This window comes from Camelus bactrianus, chromosome 16 (assembly GCF_048773025.1).
Source record: "Camelus bactrianus isolate YW-2024 breed Bactrian camel chromosome 16, ASM4877302v1, whole genome shotgun sequence".
Lineage (NCBI taxonomy): Eukaryota > Metazoa > Chordata > Mammalia > Artiodactyla > Camelidae > Camelus > Camelus bactrianus.
This window is the reverse complement of record NC_133554.1, coordinates 59,015,038-59,028,924: the sequence shown is the minus strand read 5'-3', so window position 1 is coordinate 59,028,924 and position 13,887 is coordinate 59,015,038. Positions and strand designations below refer to the sequence as shown.

The following is a 13,887-nucleotide window of genomic DNA, read 5'->3' as shown; positions in this document are numbered from 1 at the left end:
CCCCAATCCCAGCTGAGTGCTCCCTCCCCAGGGGGCCCTAGAGGCGGAGGGAAAACAGCTCCCTCAAGTGGTAGGGTTCCTGGAAAGCCCTCGGGGCTGCAGCCTCACTGCGCAAGGCTCCCTCTGGCTGGGGGTGTGCATTGAGATGTACCCCCCAGCACCCCTCAGGCCCTAAGGGCCAGCCCTCCGTTTCACAATCACCCCTGCACAGCCGTCAGTCAAGAAAATGTCCAATGAGTAAATCCACGCACTCCTCAAGGAGGGCCCTCCCAGGCACTTTGGGGACCACCCTTCCTCTGTGCCTGTGCCCTGTGGGGGCTGACCCTCCCCGGCTCCCCTCCAGGGGCGCCCGGCTTAGCCACGTGGACTGCTGACCCACTTCGGGCAGATCTACAAAGAAAGGGCTCCTTGTCCTGGGATCTCAGAGGCCAAGGCCACCCCAAAGCCGTGCTGGCTGCTCATGCCTCCCCGAGACCCGAGGGGCTGCACTCAGCTGCCCAGGACACGGCTGCTGAGACCCCCGGGCTCCGGGGCCTCCGGGGAGTGGCCGTGGTGCGCGCGCAGATGCTGGGGTGGGAGGGAGGGTTCCGGACCACCGAAAACCTGTACAATAGGTCGTATATTTATTCTTAAGCAAGTTATCGATAAAAAATTTAATACTAAAATGCCTTTACATAGAGTTTGCTGTTCATAAAACCTTTGTGTTTTTTGTTTTTAGTGTTTACATTGAAAAAAAAATTCAACCATCCTCTTACTTTACACATTTACAAGTCGTGCTTTTGCCAGGTTTAACCACGGTTGGGGGGGCACCGTGTCGTCTGCACGCACACGGACAGGGCGGGACGGGAAGAGAAAAGCGAAGGACAGACAAATCCACAGAAGGGGGAGAAGAACCAGTGGTGGGGGGCGGGCCCGGGAGGCCAAGAAAAGGCTGCTGTTTGCTTGCTGCTGCCTCACTGCTTGGGGCTGAAAGTAGCCTCTGGTTCTAGTGTCCGAGCCTGGCGGGCCCAGTGCACGCCCTGGCCCACAGCATCTTTCTGCTTCCCCAGCTGCCAGCAGGACGTCGGCTGCCGTCTCCAGGACGACCACCAGGAATGAAATATTGCACTCGTGCCGAGATAAAGGGGAGAATCTGGGTGGGAGAGGTAAGCTGGGGTGCAGGGGACCCCCTCCCTGCCCTGGCCCTTCCTGTGGCCACCAGGAGCTGCAGAGGGACCCTTCAGGCGGGGCCGGGGTGGTTTCCTGGTTGGAAAGAAAAGGGGGCCCAGGTACCCACCCACATCCCTTGTTTCCCGGGCCCCTGGGCTGTGTCTGTGGGTCACACAAGAGCTCGTCCTAAGGAGCAGTGGCTAACTTGGGGGGCTTTTGGTGGGGCCGCAGGAGTCTCAGTGCGGTGGGACATGGGAGTGTGTGGCCCTCGGTGCGTTTTGAGGACAAGGGGTGCTGGGCCATGGGTCTGGTTCGCCCCGCCTGTCCCTCCTGACCTCAGGAGGAGCGAAGGGCTGATGAGATCAGCAGGGCTGCCGGGTTGGTCTAGGGCACCCACCTGGCACCTTGGCAGCTGGGGCGCTGGGCAGAGGGGTGAACAGCACCCCCACCCGAGGGGTGCTCCCTGCAGTGAGGCTGGTGGGGAGCAGGAGGAACCCTGCTAGGGGCCCCAGGCATTAGCCTGCCAGGCCATCGGCCCTGCCAAGTGGCTGCAGAAAAGGCCTAGAAACCTCCACGTGAGCTGGCGGGGCAAGTTCCTTCCCTGCTCTGAGCAGAGGCCAGACAAGCTGGCTGTTGAAACAAGAATCAGAAATTACTGGAATATTCAGGAAATAAAAACATCACATTTTCACATCGACAGTTTAAAATACTTGCTCATTTGTGTCTTGTTTTAAACGGAGGTAAGGTACACGGGGCCGCTGTCCCACTCTCAGGCTGGGGAGCCTGCTTCTGGACCCCTCCTGCCCCCAAGGGGCCCTCCTCCCCAAACCCAGCCCCCCATCCTTTCTTCCCCAGGAGATGGATTAAAGGGAAGGAAACGAGCGTGACTTCCATCTGACACAGTCCCCCCAAGAGACCAGCGGGTGAACCGGGGTCCTGTCCCACCTGACCCCTGTGCTCCCCCGCCCCTGCCCCCAGCCGCTTCTGTGTCCAGATGCCCCAGTGGGAACTCAGCTAGGCTGAGGAAAACAGTGCATTTTCAAAGAAAACCCCCCAGAACAAAGTTCCTACACACACACACACACACACACACACACACGCACACGCGCACACACACACACGCACACACACCCTTGCCACGCGTGTGGGGAAAAAAAAAATCCATTTCTACTTTTTTCCCATAAAACTTCCCCCAGAAATACACTATTTACACAGAGCAATAAATAAGACACACACCTGATCTCTGCCCTCCCTGCCGGGGGGCAGTCAGAGGTACTAGGGGAGATATGGCTTGGATTCTAATCTCTCGTGAACTGCCGACGAGGGAAAACAGAGGGCTGGCGGGTCCCGGGGGGGCACAGCTGGCCCTCCGCGGTGGCCGGATGGGACTGGGTTCCGGCCAGGAGCTCTCGCTTTCCAGGGGAGATAATAAAAAAGCCCGGGTCTTGCCTTGGTGGGTTTGCATATTTGCTTAGACCTGCCCTCCGAGGTGCGGCCGCCTCCTGCCGGGCTGCGTGGGGCTGGGCGCGCCTGTCCGTCCGGTGTCCTTGCGTCCGGGCGGCGGGCCGCCCGCAGGCCAGCCGGGCTGGGGCTCAGCACAGGACGGGCACGCCGTCGGCCGTCACCAGGCGCCCCGTGGTGGGGTCGTAGGTGCCCGCCAGGTAATACAGGTCCCTCCGGTCCTGGTGCCCAGGGCTGCGTGTCATCTGCTCGTACTGCTCCCGCCCCACCACCTGGCACTTGTGAGAGATGGTCTGCACGTCGTTCTCGTCCTCGTGACAGGACTGGTACAGCGCATTCTGCGGGGTGGGGCGAGGGCTGCTCAGAGTCCGGCCTGGCTCTGCCCGCGCACCCCACCCGACTGGGCCCTTGCTTTCGGGAGGGCCACTTGGATCAGCTTATAACTGGCTGGGGGCTGGCGCTGAGGGCCGCTTCGGGCTGGCAGAGTTGGAGAAGTGCTCGTTTCTGCACCACCTGCAAACATGGTTCTTCCAGGGAAGATCAGAGGGTGCACTGGGATGTCTTCTGTTCTGGGGGGACATCGGGAGGCAGGGACCAGAGGGCCTGTGGGGTCGGGGGGTGGGGCAGATTCCCGAGGACGGGAACTGCTTGGTGCTACGAGGTGCCGTGGGTCACAGTCCCCCCCCAGCCCCCACCAAAGGTGAAACCATCACTGGAGGCGCAGCCAGGGAGGGACCCAGGTGGCCTGGCTGTGGGGCCTCAGCCCTCAGCCATGTTGCTTCCACCCAGGCCTGGAGGTGTGGGCACCGGGGTGCTCGCAGAGGACCACTCCCCTTGTCCGGCCCCTCTGAGCCAGCCCCGGCCCCGGCCCCAGCCCCGCCAGGCCCCTACCTTCCCGTCGCTCTGCCGCTTCCCCAGCTTGGTCTCCTCCGGGTGGTAGAACCACTTCACCTTCACCACCATGTTGCTGCCCCACGACTCCCACATGCTCTCGATGCGGCCGATGTAGGGCAGGTTGGGCCGCCCGGCCGACAGGAAGACGGCGCAGTCCCCGATGCGAAGCATCTCCTTGCCGCGGACGATGGCCTTGTAGAACAGCTTCCTGGCCTTACCTTTCACGCCCCGCCTCTGTGGGAGACACGGGGCAGCGGGCAGTGAGGGCCCAGGAGCCTCAGGACAGGCCGGGGGAAGGGTCGGACGACGCAGGACAGAACAGCAGAGAGAGGGCGCAGGAGAGCGTGTCTTGTGTGCAAGCGTGCGCGCTCGGGCACCTGCGAGGGCAGCGCAGGGCAGGGCAGCTGCTGGTCACGACAGCCACAGATCAGCACGGGGTCAGCCACTCCGGGACTGCCCTGCACCCCAGGTCCTGACAGCAAGGCCATAACTGACTCTAAAGAACCTTGGATCTGAAGGCAGGGAGGACGAAAACCGTGAACGACGCTGTGTCCAGCCATGGAGCGTCGGCAAAGAAAACGCCTGTGTCTGCGCAGCGAGCCCCGTGCAAGCCCGCGGTGTCGTTTACAGACTAAGAAAGACGCTCAGTACAACACCGCCAAGTAGAACCAAGCACGTGGCACAGGGCGGAGTCGGGGGGACCCGACACCCGGGAGCCGGGCCCACCTACCTGCGTGGGGTTCCCTGACCACTTCCAGAGCTGCCGGGCGGGCAGGAAGGCTGAGATCTTTGGCCGGTTCTCCACGGAGGGCAGCCGCTGCCTCCGGGACAGCTCTTTGGCTTTGGAGGAGCTCAGGCCCTCCTTGCGCTTGAGCCTGGGTCTGCCGCCACTGGCGCCGGCGCCGGCGCCCCCGCCGGCCACTGCGGCCCTGGACAGGAAGCAGCGCTGGGCGTGCGCGTGCGCGTGCGGGCCGCCCCCCTTGGCACGCAGGGCCTCGGGCTGGGCCAGGAGGGCGGGCACGGGGTGGGTGAGGCAGGTCTGCAGCAGCAGGGCCGGGTCCTCCTCGTCCGAGCTGTAGGAGGAGGCCTCGTCGTCCGAGGAGCAGAGGCTGGAGGTGGACAGGGAGCCCGAGGAGGAGGAGGTGGACGAGCCCGAGGAGGAGGAGGACACGGACAGGCGGGCGAGGAAGCGGGAGGGCACGCCGGGCGCCAGGCTGGGCCCATCCTCCTCCTCGTCTGAGTAGGAGCTGTGGCAGTCACTGTCACAGGGCAGCGGGTACTCGGCCTGGCCCGCAAACTTGCGCAGCGCCAGTCCCACGGGCAGCGGGTGGACGGGCGCCCGGCCCTTTCTGTCCTTGCCCGCGAGGGCCGGGTGCCCGTAGCTGGGGCTGGGCAGGGCCCGCCCGGACCGGGGCCCTGCATCCTTGTCGCCTGCGTGCAGCGCCTTGCAGTTCTTGCTCTTGGGAGAGGTCACGCCCTCGTGGTCCAGCTTGACTAGGAACTCGCCGCCCGCCCGCCGCCGCCCGCCCTTCTCAGCCTCTGCCCGCTCGGCCTTCTTGGCCCGCAGCAGCTTGTGGGCGCCCCCAGGCAAGCCAGGCCCGGCCCCGCTCACGAAGGGCGAGTAGGAGCTGGCCAGGCTGCTGAAGGAGTCCGCGCGGAAGCCGTTGCCGAACACGGGCGCGGCCACGCTGTGCACGGGGAACAGCGCCTCGCGGGCTCGCAGCTTCTTGGCACTGCCGTTGAGCTGGAAGAGGTTCTGCAGCACGCCCGGCCCCTTGCCGCCCGCCACGGCCGCCGCCTTCCGCTTGGTCTGTGCCACGGCCGACCAGCTCAGCAGTGGGCCGCCCCGACGGCCCAGGAAGTGGTCTGAGGTCCCCGCAGGGGGCTTGGCGCCGGGGGGCAGGAGCTCTGCCTTGCCTGGGGAGGGGCCCAGTGGAGTCAGAGGAACTGCCCGCCTGCCCCCCACCACCATTCCAGAGGGTGCCTTCCCACCAGAGGCCTGGGTGGTCCCACGCATACCAGCTTTGTCTTTGACGATGGATTTCTTGCCAGGGGCCTTCGAGGCTTCGGGGCCATCATGGGCCTTGGGAGACAGGCTTGGGGCGGGGGCCTCACTGGGTGGGGGTGCCTCGCAGGAAGCTTTCTTGGTCCTCCGGCAGCTGCTGGACACCAGCAGGGCTGGTGAGGGCTCCGTGCCTGCAGAGTGGACCAGTGGCCTTGGTGCTGTGTCACTGGGGTGACGGCCTCCCCTCGCTCCCTTCCAGGGAGGGCTCAGCCTGACTCCGGCCATCAGGACTGACCCGGGAAGAGAAGGACCCCACCCTGGGGGCCCTGGGGCTCACATTGGATCTTGAAGTCCGGAGGTAGCAGCCTGATGTTGGAGACGGCGATGTGGCCAGTGTCCCCATCGTCAAACTCCACCACCACGGAGTCCAGGTCCTCCTCCTCATCACTGGAGGTGCCTGGGGACAGGGCCCACCTAAGCACGCAGCCCTCTGCTCAGGGCCCACAGATTCTCCATGGTGGCTGGGTGGCCGGGATAGGAGGATGACAGGATGGGCTCCCGAGTGCCTGACAAATGACGCTGGGACATTCTGCTCCCTGATCACATTTGACCTTGGAGCGGCCGTGGCTGCTGGGAACAGCCCACCTTCCCCCCACCTCCCCTCCGCCGTCTGCAATGTGGCTGGAGTGACAATGTGACCGCCATCCACCACCCCCATCCTGGGGCATGCACACAGGGACGCGGGGCCCTGATCTCTCCCTACGCTCACAGGCATGTGTGCAAACTCATGGGCCTCCCACCCGCCCACCTGCCCACCCGTCAGACCCCCGAGTCCCCACATCTCATGCCTGAATTGTCTGAAGGATTCACCCAGGAGAGCTGGTGCCCAGGTGACCAGCCCCAGGTCCAGGCCTCTTGGTCCCCTTCTCTGCTAGGACTTCTGGGCAGCCGGAGGCTCCACCCTGTCCTCACACTTTTTCCTGGTGACTAGGGCGCTGATCCTACTGTCTGCTCTGTCTGACCAGCTCTGGCCTGGGAAGGCAGGGTCCCTCGCATGGCACTCGGAGTCTCGTAGGGGGCCTCGTGTCTGCTGCTTTGCCTGAGGGGAGGGGCTGGCTGGCCTCCCTGGGGGGCCTTGAGTGGGGCTCACCTCGCACCACGTTGCCGGGGTACAGGCAGCGGGACTTCTGGCTCCAGTAGGCGCAGACCCTCGTGCCGGGCGGGAGGTACCGGCTGGACTGCGGCCGGACGTCGAGAACCTGCAGGAAGAGCCGGGGTGGCGGGCCGTGAGTGGGCAGGGCTGGCCCAGGGGTGCCCGGGAGGGGCTGGGTGCGGCCAGGCCCACCTCCCCGGGTGGCGAGCCGAGCAGGGTGTCCCCTCACCGCCTCCTGCAGCAGCTGCTCCAGCGAGTAGATCCTCTGACGGTTGCCTCTCTCGCCCTCGATGACGATGCTGTAGCTGTAGGGTGTGGGGCGGGGGGCAACGTGAGCCGGGCCTGAGGGTCCACCGCCGCCCGCACCTCCCTGCCCACGCCCGGGCCTCACATGTCAGGGGGCTGCAGGGTCCTGACGCTGCCCGCGTACAGCAGGCTGTCCTCCTTGGGGATGAGCACGGGCAGCCCGTCCTGCAGGTCTTCCTTGTGGATGGTGCAGGAGCGTGCTGGGGAGACGGGGGGTCAGCATCTCGCCCCCGCCTGCCTGCCCGCCCACTGCTGTCCCTGGACGCTCGGCGCCCCCTCCTAGCTGCTCACCCAGGGCTGCGCTCTGCTCAGCACTCAGGGGCCCACTGGCCTCCCCCTCCTCCTCGTCCTCCGAGAGGCTGCTGCTGTCCTCAAACTCGAAGTCATCCTCCACCGCGAAGCTCTCCAGCAGCCGGCTCACCGCCCGGCCCTTGCCCTGGGGGGGGGGGGCGGCCAGAGGGGTCAGCTCCCTCAGGACGGGGTGGGAGGGGTCAGGGCCGCCTGGGCCCAACGTGGGGGGGTGCTACCTGCTTGCCGATGGCCTTGGTTTTCACCTTGCCCGCCTTCCTGCCCCTCCCCAGGATGGCCTTGGCGTTGCGGGGTGACAGGGCGATGGACAGGGCCCCGTTCTTCCGCTGTGGGATGGGAGGAACTGAGGTGAGGGTGGCACCAGCCTCCCTGCCCACAGCTGACCCTGAGTGTGGCCCCATATGTGAGTCCCAGGTGTGGCTCGGTGTAGCAGAGGTGGATGAGGGCCCCCCGAGTCCTTGTGCATCTGCACCCCCCCGCCCCGGCCCAGGGCTCTCGGGTGCCGCGGGTGCTCTCCGGCCCTCACCCGCAGCGCGGGCGGGAGCGCTGTGCTCTTGCGTGTGGCTCTCTTGAGGCGCTCGCTGGCCAGCCTGCTGCCCTCCTCGTGGCAGGCGAAGGCCCGGGCAGGGCCGCAGAGGGCTTCCCTGCAGGGTGTGGTCCCCGGCTCTGCCCGCAGGCTGCCCGTGGCCTTGCCCGTGGCTTTCTTCCGGCTGGGCCCTCCTGGGGGCCTGCGCCCCGGGGCCCGCTCCAGCTTGCCGCCCACCTTGGCCTTCACCGTCCGCCGCTTGACCTTGACCTCACTCTCGGGGCTGGACAGGCGGCAGGCCCCTGTGGGAGGGAGGGAGGGAGGCCATTGCTGGGGCCCCCCTGCTGCCTGCCGGGGTCCCCACCGGCCAGGCCTACCCCAGCCCGCATTCGCCCCCTGCGTACCTAGCAAGCCCTGCCTCTCCTTCTTCTTCTTGGCCTTCTGGTTGGCCTCCATCTTGACCACGGAGGAGGGCGAGGGCCCCAGCACAGCCACGCGGGCCCCAGCGTGCAGCGCCAGGCCCGGCTCCTTGAGGGGAGCCTCTGTCTCCAACAGACCCTCACAGTTGTCACTGTCAGAGCCGCTGCCTGGGGGGAGCCGAGGGTCCAGGTGACTTGGTGTCGTTGGAGCAGCGCCATTTTGGGGTGGGGGCAGGAAGCTGATTGCATATGTGGATTTCCTGGGGGCAGAGTGGAGCCTAACCACTGTCTTCTGGGGGCTGATTCAGGGGCAGACATCTAGGCCAGGTGAGGCTGTTTGGACCAGAACGAGCAGAATGGGGAAGGGGTGCGCCTCCTGGACCTCCCTCATTCAGCCCGTTTTCCTTTCTGCTGCCCTGGGCAGTGGGGCGCACACTTCGCAGGGCTGGGGGGTCCCCCTCCCCTCCTCATGCTCCTGCCAGGCGCCCTCCTGCCCCCTGCTTCCTCTTCCCTTCCTTTGTTCCTCCTCAGGCCAGGCCAGGCCTGGGGGAGGGGCAGGGTCTGGCAGGGAGGAAGCATCTATTTCCAGGCTCCTTTTTCTGGACATGCTGTTTGCTGGGGGCCAGATAACCCCTCCGGGCCAGCCCGGCCGGAAGCTGCAGGAAGACGGGCTGGCGCACACAGAAGGGCTATTTTTTCCCCCTTTCCCAGGATTTATCCAGCGGCCTCTTTCCTCCCTGTGGCCCCCCGGGTCGGGGCCCTCCCTGAGCCCTGCCCAGGTGAGCCCCAGTGACCACAGGGGTCCTGGCTGTGCTGCCCGGAGCAACCGCTTGCCTGCGTCACGTGCCGTGGCCCCTGCCTGCGGGGCCAGGAACTTCGGGGTCTCCCTGCTGCCGTCAGGCTGTGGGTGCCGGGCGGCCCCCGACACCCTGGTGCTCTTGGCTCGAGACAGCTTCTTCCTGAGGCGCCCCCCAGGGGTGGCCTCCTTCCGCTGGAAGGGGCTGAGGCTGGCTGGCAGCGCCTTGCTCTCGCCCTCTGGTGTCAGCCGGGCCACCTTGTGGGCCACGACGGATGCGACGTCGCCCCGGCCGCTGCTCTTCTTGCTCCGAACCTTCTCCTGTGAACGGGCAGGTGGCGGCTGCACTCACGGGACCCTCAGCCAGAGCCAGGGCCCGCGGCCCGTGGCCTCCCCACTGCCGGTGCCCGAGGGCGAGGCTGCCGTGGGACTCACCGCAGAGGCGGGCTGCAGGCCCACGTAGGCGCCCTTCTCCAGCCGGCCTCGCTTCTTCGCGGGCTCGTCAGCGGCACCCCGCAGCTCGGCGCACAGCAGGCCAAGGCTGGAGCGCACCGCCCTGGGGTACGGGGTGCAGGTGGGCACAGGCCAGGTGCAGGCACACGTGGGCACCTGGGCCTCGCCCCCCAGCAGTCCCTGGGTCATGAGGTGCGGCTGAGTGTCTGGGAGACTCTCTTATCCTGCAAGGGCCCTGCCAGGCTCCTCAGAGCACATAAGAGCTGCTGGGGGCGGGGAGGCCAAGCCAGTGCTGAGTGCCCTGGGCCCACTGACTGGGGGAGAGAGGGCCAGGCCAGGGCCCTGCGGCCGGCTGGGCCACTGTGTGCCCCCGTCTACCTGGAAAGCGGGGAAGGTAACTGTGCCTCTGCAGGGCCGGGGTGGGATCACGCAGGCCCCAGGCCTGGCCCTTAGTAAGTACAAAGGCCAGTGGCTGCTGCCGTTGGGAACAGGGGCTCCTGAGCACAGGGTCCACTCCCAGCATCTCTGCCGCTGCCAGCAAGAGGCTGAGGGGTCAGTGGCCAGAGGAACCTGGCCAGGTTCTGCCTCTGGGCCCCCAGGGACCCCCACTGCTGGGCTCAGACCCCTCAGAGCTTCGTTCTCTGCCCTCAGTTCTGGGCCTCAGACGGGGGATTCTGCTGTGCCCTGCCACCCAGCTCCCACATGGGGCCAGGGGAGCTGCTGACTCAGTGTCCCTAGGCCCATGAGGCCTACAAGTGTGAGGCTGTGAGCTTGGCTGTCTGGCGTTTGCCAAACTGGGGCTGGGGGCTGGGCCTCTCACCTGCCCCCTCCCCTACTGGCGTAGTATTAATGAAAATGAGTCACAGATGGAGGCTGAGGGCCCTGGGCCCTGGCCTTTGCGGCCAGAACTTTTACCTTCCTGCCCAGAGAGGCCAGGCAGGAAGCCGTCCCATGGCCACGCTGGACCCCCCGGGCCTCCCACTTCCTGCCTGGGTCCAACTGTTGGCAGGGCAGCCACCGCAGGGTAGGGGCCTCACGGAGGGATGGAGAGTGGGTAGGAGCCCGAGATGGGGAGGTGGTGGGAGGGAGCCCTGATCCTTAGGAAAAGAGGGCCCTGGACTCGGCTTCCTTCCCAGTCCAGCCAGGGCCTGGGTTCTCAGGTCAGTGGAGGAAGTGGCCGCCACGCAAGCACCAGGACGGGACTTGGTGGGAGGTGGGCTCGAGGGAAGAAGGGCAGCCTCACCAGGGCTCCCCACCTGGGCCCTCCCACAGGACCCTGGCCCGGCCCTGGCTTTAGCCGTCAGCCCCTCCCCGTGTGCTGGCTGGTCCTCAAAGTGGGGAGGCCCTGCCGGGCGACACCTGGGCAGGGCGGAGGGACTGCCTGGGGAGGACCCCCAGCCACATGGCGCGTCCCTTCCCCCGCTCGCAGCCAGCCGGGCTCTCCCCTCCTTGTAACCTTCTCCGCATTTGCTAATGTTTTGTGACATAAAGCCCTGAGATTAATTTTTTGCCTCTGTCTTAATTGAAGGAACCATTTAGTGCCGATTTAACTATTATTACCAAATCATCAGGCTTGATGCAGTGCGCACACGCCGCGCCAATCGTGTTTGGAGGAGCTTGAGGATTTATGCAAATGGGCCTGCCGGGAGAGGCAATTTGTAGCCGAGAAGGACAATTATACCAGGTCTGGGAGTGCGCCAACGACTGCGCCGGGCGGGTAATGGATAATAACCGCGTGCCAGCAGCGGCGCGCAGCACCGCAGCGTGACCAACGACTCTACACGGTGCAGATAAAGAGGCCTTTACGCAACGCCGCCTTGCACCCAAGGGGCTGGGCCGGGGCCGGGCGGGGCCGACGCCACGGCTCTGGCCACGGCCCGGCACGTGGAGCTGGTGTGGCCACACTCCAGGCCCGCAGGAGGGCTCGTCTGCACTGGGACTCTGGCCCCGGTCACTCACCACGGCTGGCCTGGGGTTCTGGGCAGGGGCGCTGGGTCTTCAGGAGAAGGTGGGAAGGGGGCCCAGCCCCTCTGGGAGCAAGAGGAGCCCAGCCTCCGCAGCCCTGGCCTGGAGAGCACCTGGGCCAGCCCGGCCCCACCGCGTGGCCTAAAGCCCCAGGCACCCCGTGGGGCCCATGCACTCAGGACTCACTTGACTTTCTTGCCATCACCAGGGCGCAGGGCAGGCAGCAAGCTGGAGTATTTGCGCTTCCGCGGCCGGCCGGGCCCACGCCTGGCAGGGCTCCGAGAGCTGTCATCTCTCCTGGGGGCCGCAGGAGGGGTGGTCAGAGGCTGATGCCTGCCCTGGCTCCCTGACAGGGGTCCAGGCCCTCCTAAGACTTGGCGTGGGGAGCCTGGCCCCTAAATGGAGGGCAAGGCTGAGCCATGGTTCCCGCTGCCCACTCCATCCCTGCAGCAGTCCTGCACACGCCAGTCAGGGAAGCTCGCACTGCAGCTAAGGCAACTTCAGAGGTTCCTTCTGCCCCGCCAAAGCCCCTACTCCTGCCCTGGCCTCCCAGCCTCTGTCGGGTGGTTCTTCCCCACCACATCCCCCACGCTCCCCTCCCCGTCAGTTTGCTTCTCCCGCTGGGCGAACACCTCATCCTTCCACTGCCTCTGGGGACCCTCCCAGATCTGCACCTTTGGCCCAGCTCAGCCCAGCACACACGGGTCAATTCCATGGCCTTGGGCTGGGCCGGACTGGCACCTGCCCTGAACCCCAGCCCCGCCACCAGCTGGGGCCGTACTCGCGGTCGTGCCTGCGCTGCAGCCGGGCCAGCTCCCGCTGCTTCTCCTTGAAGCGCCTCTGCAGCTCCGCCAGCCGCACTCGCATCTCCACCTCCTGCGTGTCCAGCCGGTCGATGGCTGCCTTCAGTGGGCACACCTAGCGGGCGGGGGCACAGGGGCCTGTGAGCGCGGGGGGGCATGATGGGGGAGGCCCCCCAGGATGGCAACAGGCAATGGGGGCGACCAGAGCCCCCCACTCACAGGCTTGGTCTTGGGGATCCAGGTGTCCTTGCGCTGCAGGATCTGCATGCGGGGGGTGAGTGTGGGAGCCCTGCAGGGGCCGGCGGGGGGGGGCGGGGCTGAGGCAGCAGGGCTGTCCAGGCCAGCAGCCTCCACCATGGACCAGGCTGAGGCCAGCGTGGCCAGGCGCTGCAGGTTGAAGGCCAGCACATGCTCCTCCTCTGCGGGGGACAAGAGGGTCAGTGTGTGTGTGTGGGCGGTGGGCCCCACGCTGCCCCTCAGAGAGAGGCTTGATGTCAGCCTGCATCTCAGCACAGCCTGGACGCCTCCCTGCACTGGAGGCTGCCTGGCTCTGTTTTCGCCCTCTTCCAAATTCATGAAAACCCAGAGCGTCACAGCTCTAGTAGGTGGGGAGGGGCGGCCCAGCAAAGGGACAGAGCCAAGCCGTCGTAGGGCAGCATCCATTCAGGGGACAGGCCTGGAACGGAGACTCGGGACCTAGGGCAGCCACAGGGAGGGGGTGGTGGCAGAGATGGGGGTCTGGCATACACAGGTGGGCTGGTCCCACGAGGTGCTACAGCTGTGGGTGGGGGAGCCAGCCAGGATGCCTAGAGCGGGAGGTGTCAGTGGGCAGTTGTGATTTTCAGAACACACAGCCAGCTCTGCCCTCCAAGATGGCCCGGGACAGCAGCACCCCAGCAGCAATGAGCACACCTAGCACCCTGAACTTGGCATCTAACGTCCTCTGAGGAAAAGAACCCGGCTCCTTGGAGAAACGGCTGATTCCAGGGGCAGGGGAGGCCTGGGGTGAGCTGGGAACACGCCAAGTGCTCAGAGCATGACAGGACAGTCAGCTCCCCCGTGAGCCAGCCTATGAGCCAGCTGGAGAGGCCAAATCCAAGACAATTCCATCACCAAATGGCGACAGCGTCAGACTATGACCGACTGAAGTGAGCAGAAGCCCACAAGTCACACTGACATGAATTCATGGGCTAGCAACACCATTTCCAAGTCCCTCACCGTGAAATACTGAGCAACTGCACAGGGGGACGTGCCCGGCCGCCGCCTTGATGGAGCTGGCAGTGTGACCTACCTTGGGCCACGGGACAAAGCACAGGTGGACACTGAAGCTCAACCCTCTGGATGCAGTGCCAGGTCAAGGCCACCGAGACCCTCAGCCACAGGTGGGCGCAGGGTCAAAGGTGCCCTGGGAGTGCAGGGGAGGGGCTCTCTCCTCCCACCCTGAGCCGGGGCAGGGCTGTCTGCAAGCCCCGTTTCAGCTAAGAGTTCCACAGGGTCTCCCCATCCCTGGGGGTCACTGAGCACTAGGAAGCCCCTCTGTTCCTCCCTGCCCCTTGCTCAGTCCTCCCTGAGCCCCCACCCGCTCCTCAGGCTAAGCCTGCTGAGGCTGAGGTCCTGCAGGGGAGCCTCGGGGGATGCTGGGCGCTTC

At 65.8% G+C, this 13,887-nt stretch overlaps 1 protein-coding gene across 5 annotated transcripts in view; it reads right to left on the bottom strand.

Moving 5' to 3' along the window:
• Positions 1–606: 606 nt before the first annotated feature.
• Positions 607–13,887, bottom strand: part of BAHCC1 (BAH domain and coiled-coil containing 1) — a 62,548-nt gene continuing 49,267 nt past the window's right edge. For 4 of the 5 annotated variants that reach the window (XM_074343954.1, XM_074343957.1, XM_074343955.1 and 1 more), the window contains exons 12-28: positions 12,459–12,658; positions 12,218–12,354; positions 11,623–11,733; positions 9,454–9,574; positions 9,057–9,339; positions 8,208–8,390; positions 7,804–8,105; positions 7,496–7,603; positions 7,260–7,404; positions 7,054–7,168; positions 6,892–6,967; positions 6,660–6,768; positions 5,847–5,966; positions 5,524–5,700; positions 4,235–5,421; positions 3,502–3,738; positions 607–2,948 (exon numbers count right to left, since the gene is read on the bottom strand). In XM_074343954.1, coding sequence (XP_074200055.1) covers positions 2,742–2,948; positions 3,502–3,738; positions 4,235–5,421; positions 5,524–5,700; positions 5,847–5,966; positions 6,660–6,768; positions 6,892–6,967; positions 7,054–7,168; positions 7,260–7,404; positions 7,496–7,603; positions 7,804–8,105; positions 8,208–8,390; positions 9,057–9,339; positions 9,454–9,574; positions 11,623–11,733; positions 12,218–12,354; positions 12,459–12,658 — 3,818 coding nt within the window. In that variant the 3' untranslated portion in view covers positions 607–2,741. The remainder of the gene's footprint in view (positions 2,949–3,501; positions 3,739–4,234; positions 5,422–5,523; positions 5,701–5,846; positions 5,967–6,659; positions 6,769–6,891; positions 6,968–7,053; positions 7,169–7,259; positions 7,405–7,495; positions 7,604–7,803; positions 8,106–8,207; positions 8,391–9,056; positions 9,340–9,453; positions 9,575–11,622; positions 11,734–12,217; positions 12,355–12,458; positions 12,659–13,887) is intronic. The other variant, XM_074343958.1, reaches the window with a different exon arrangement.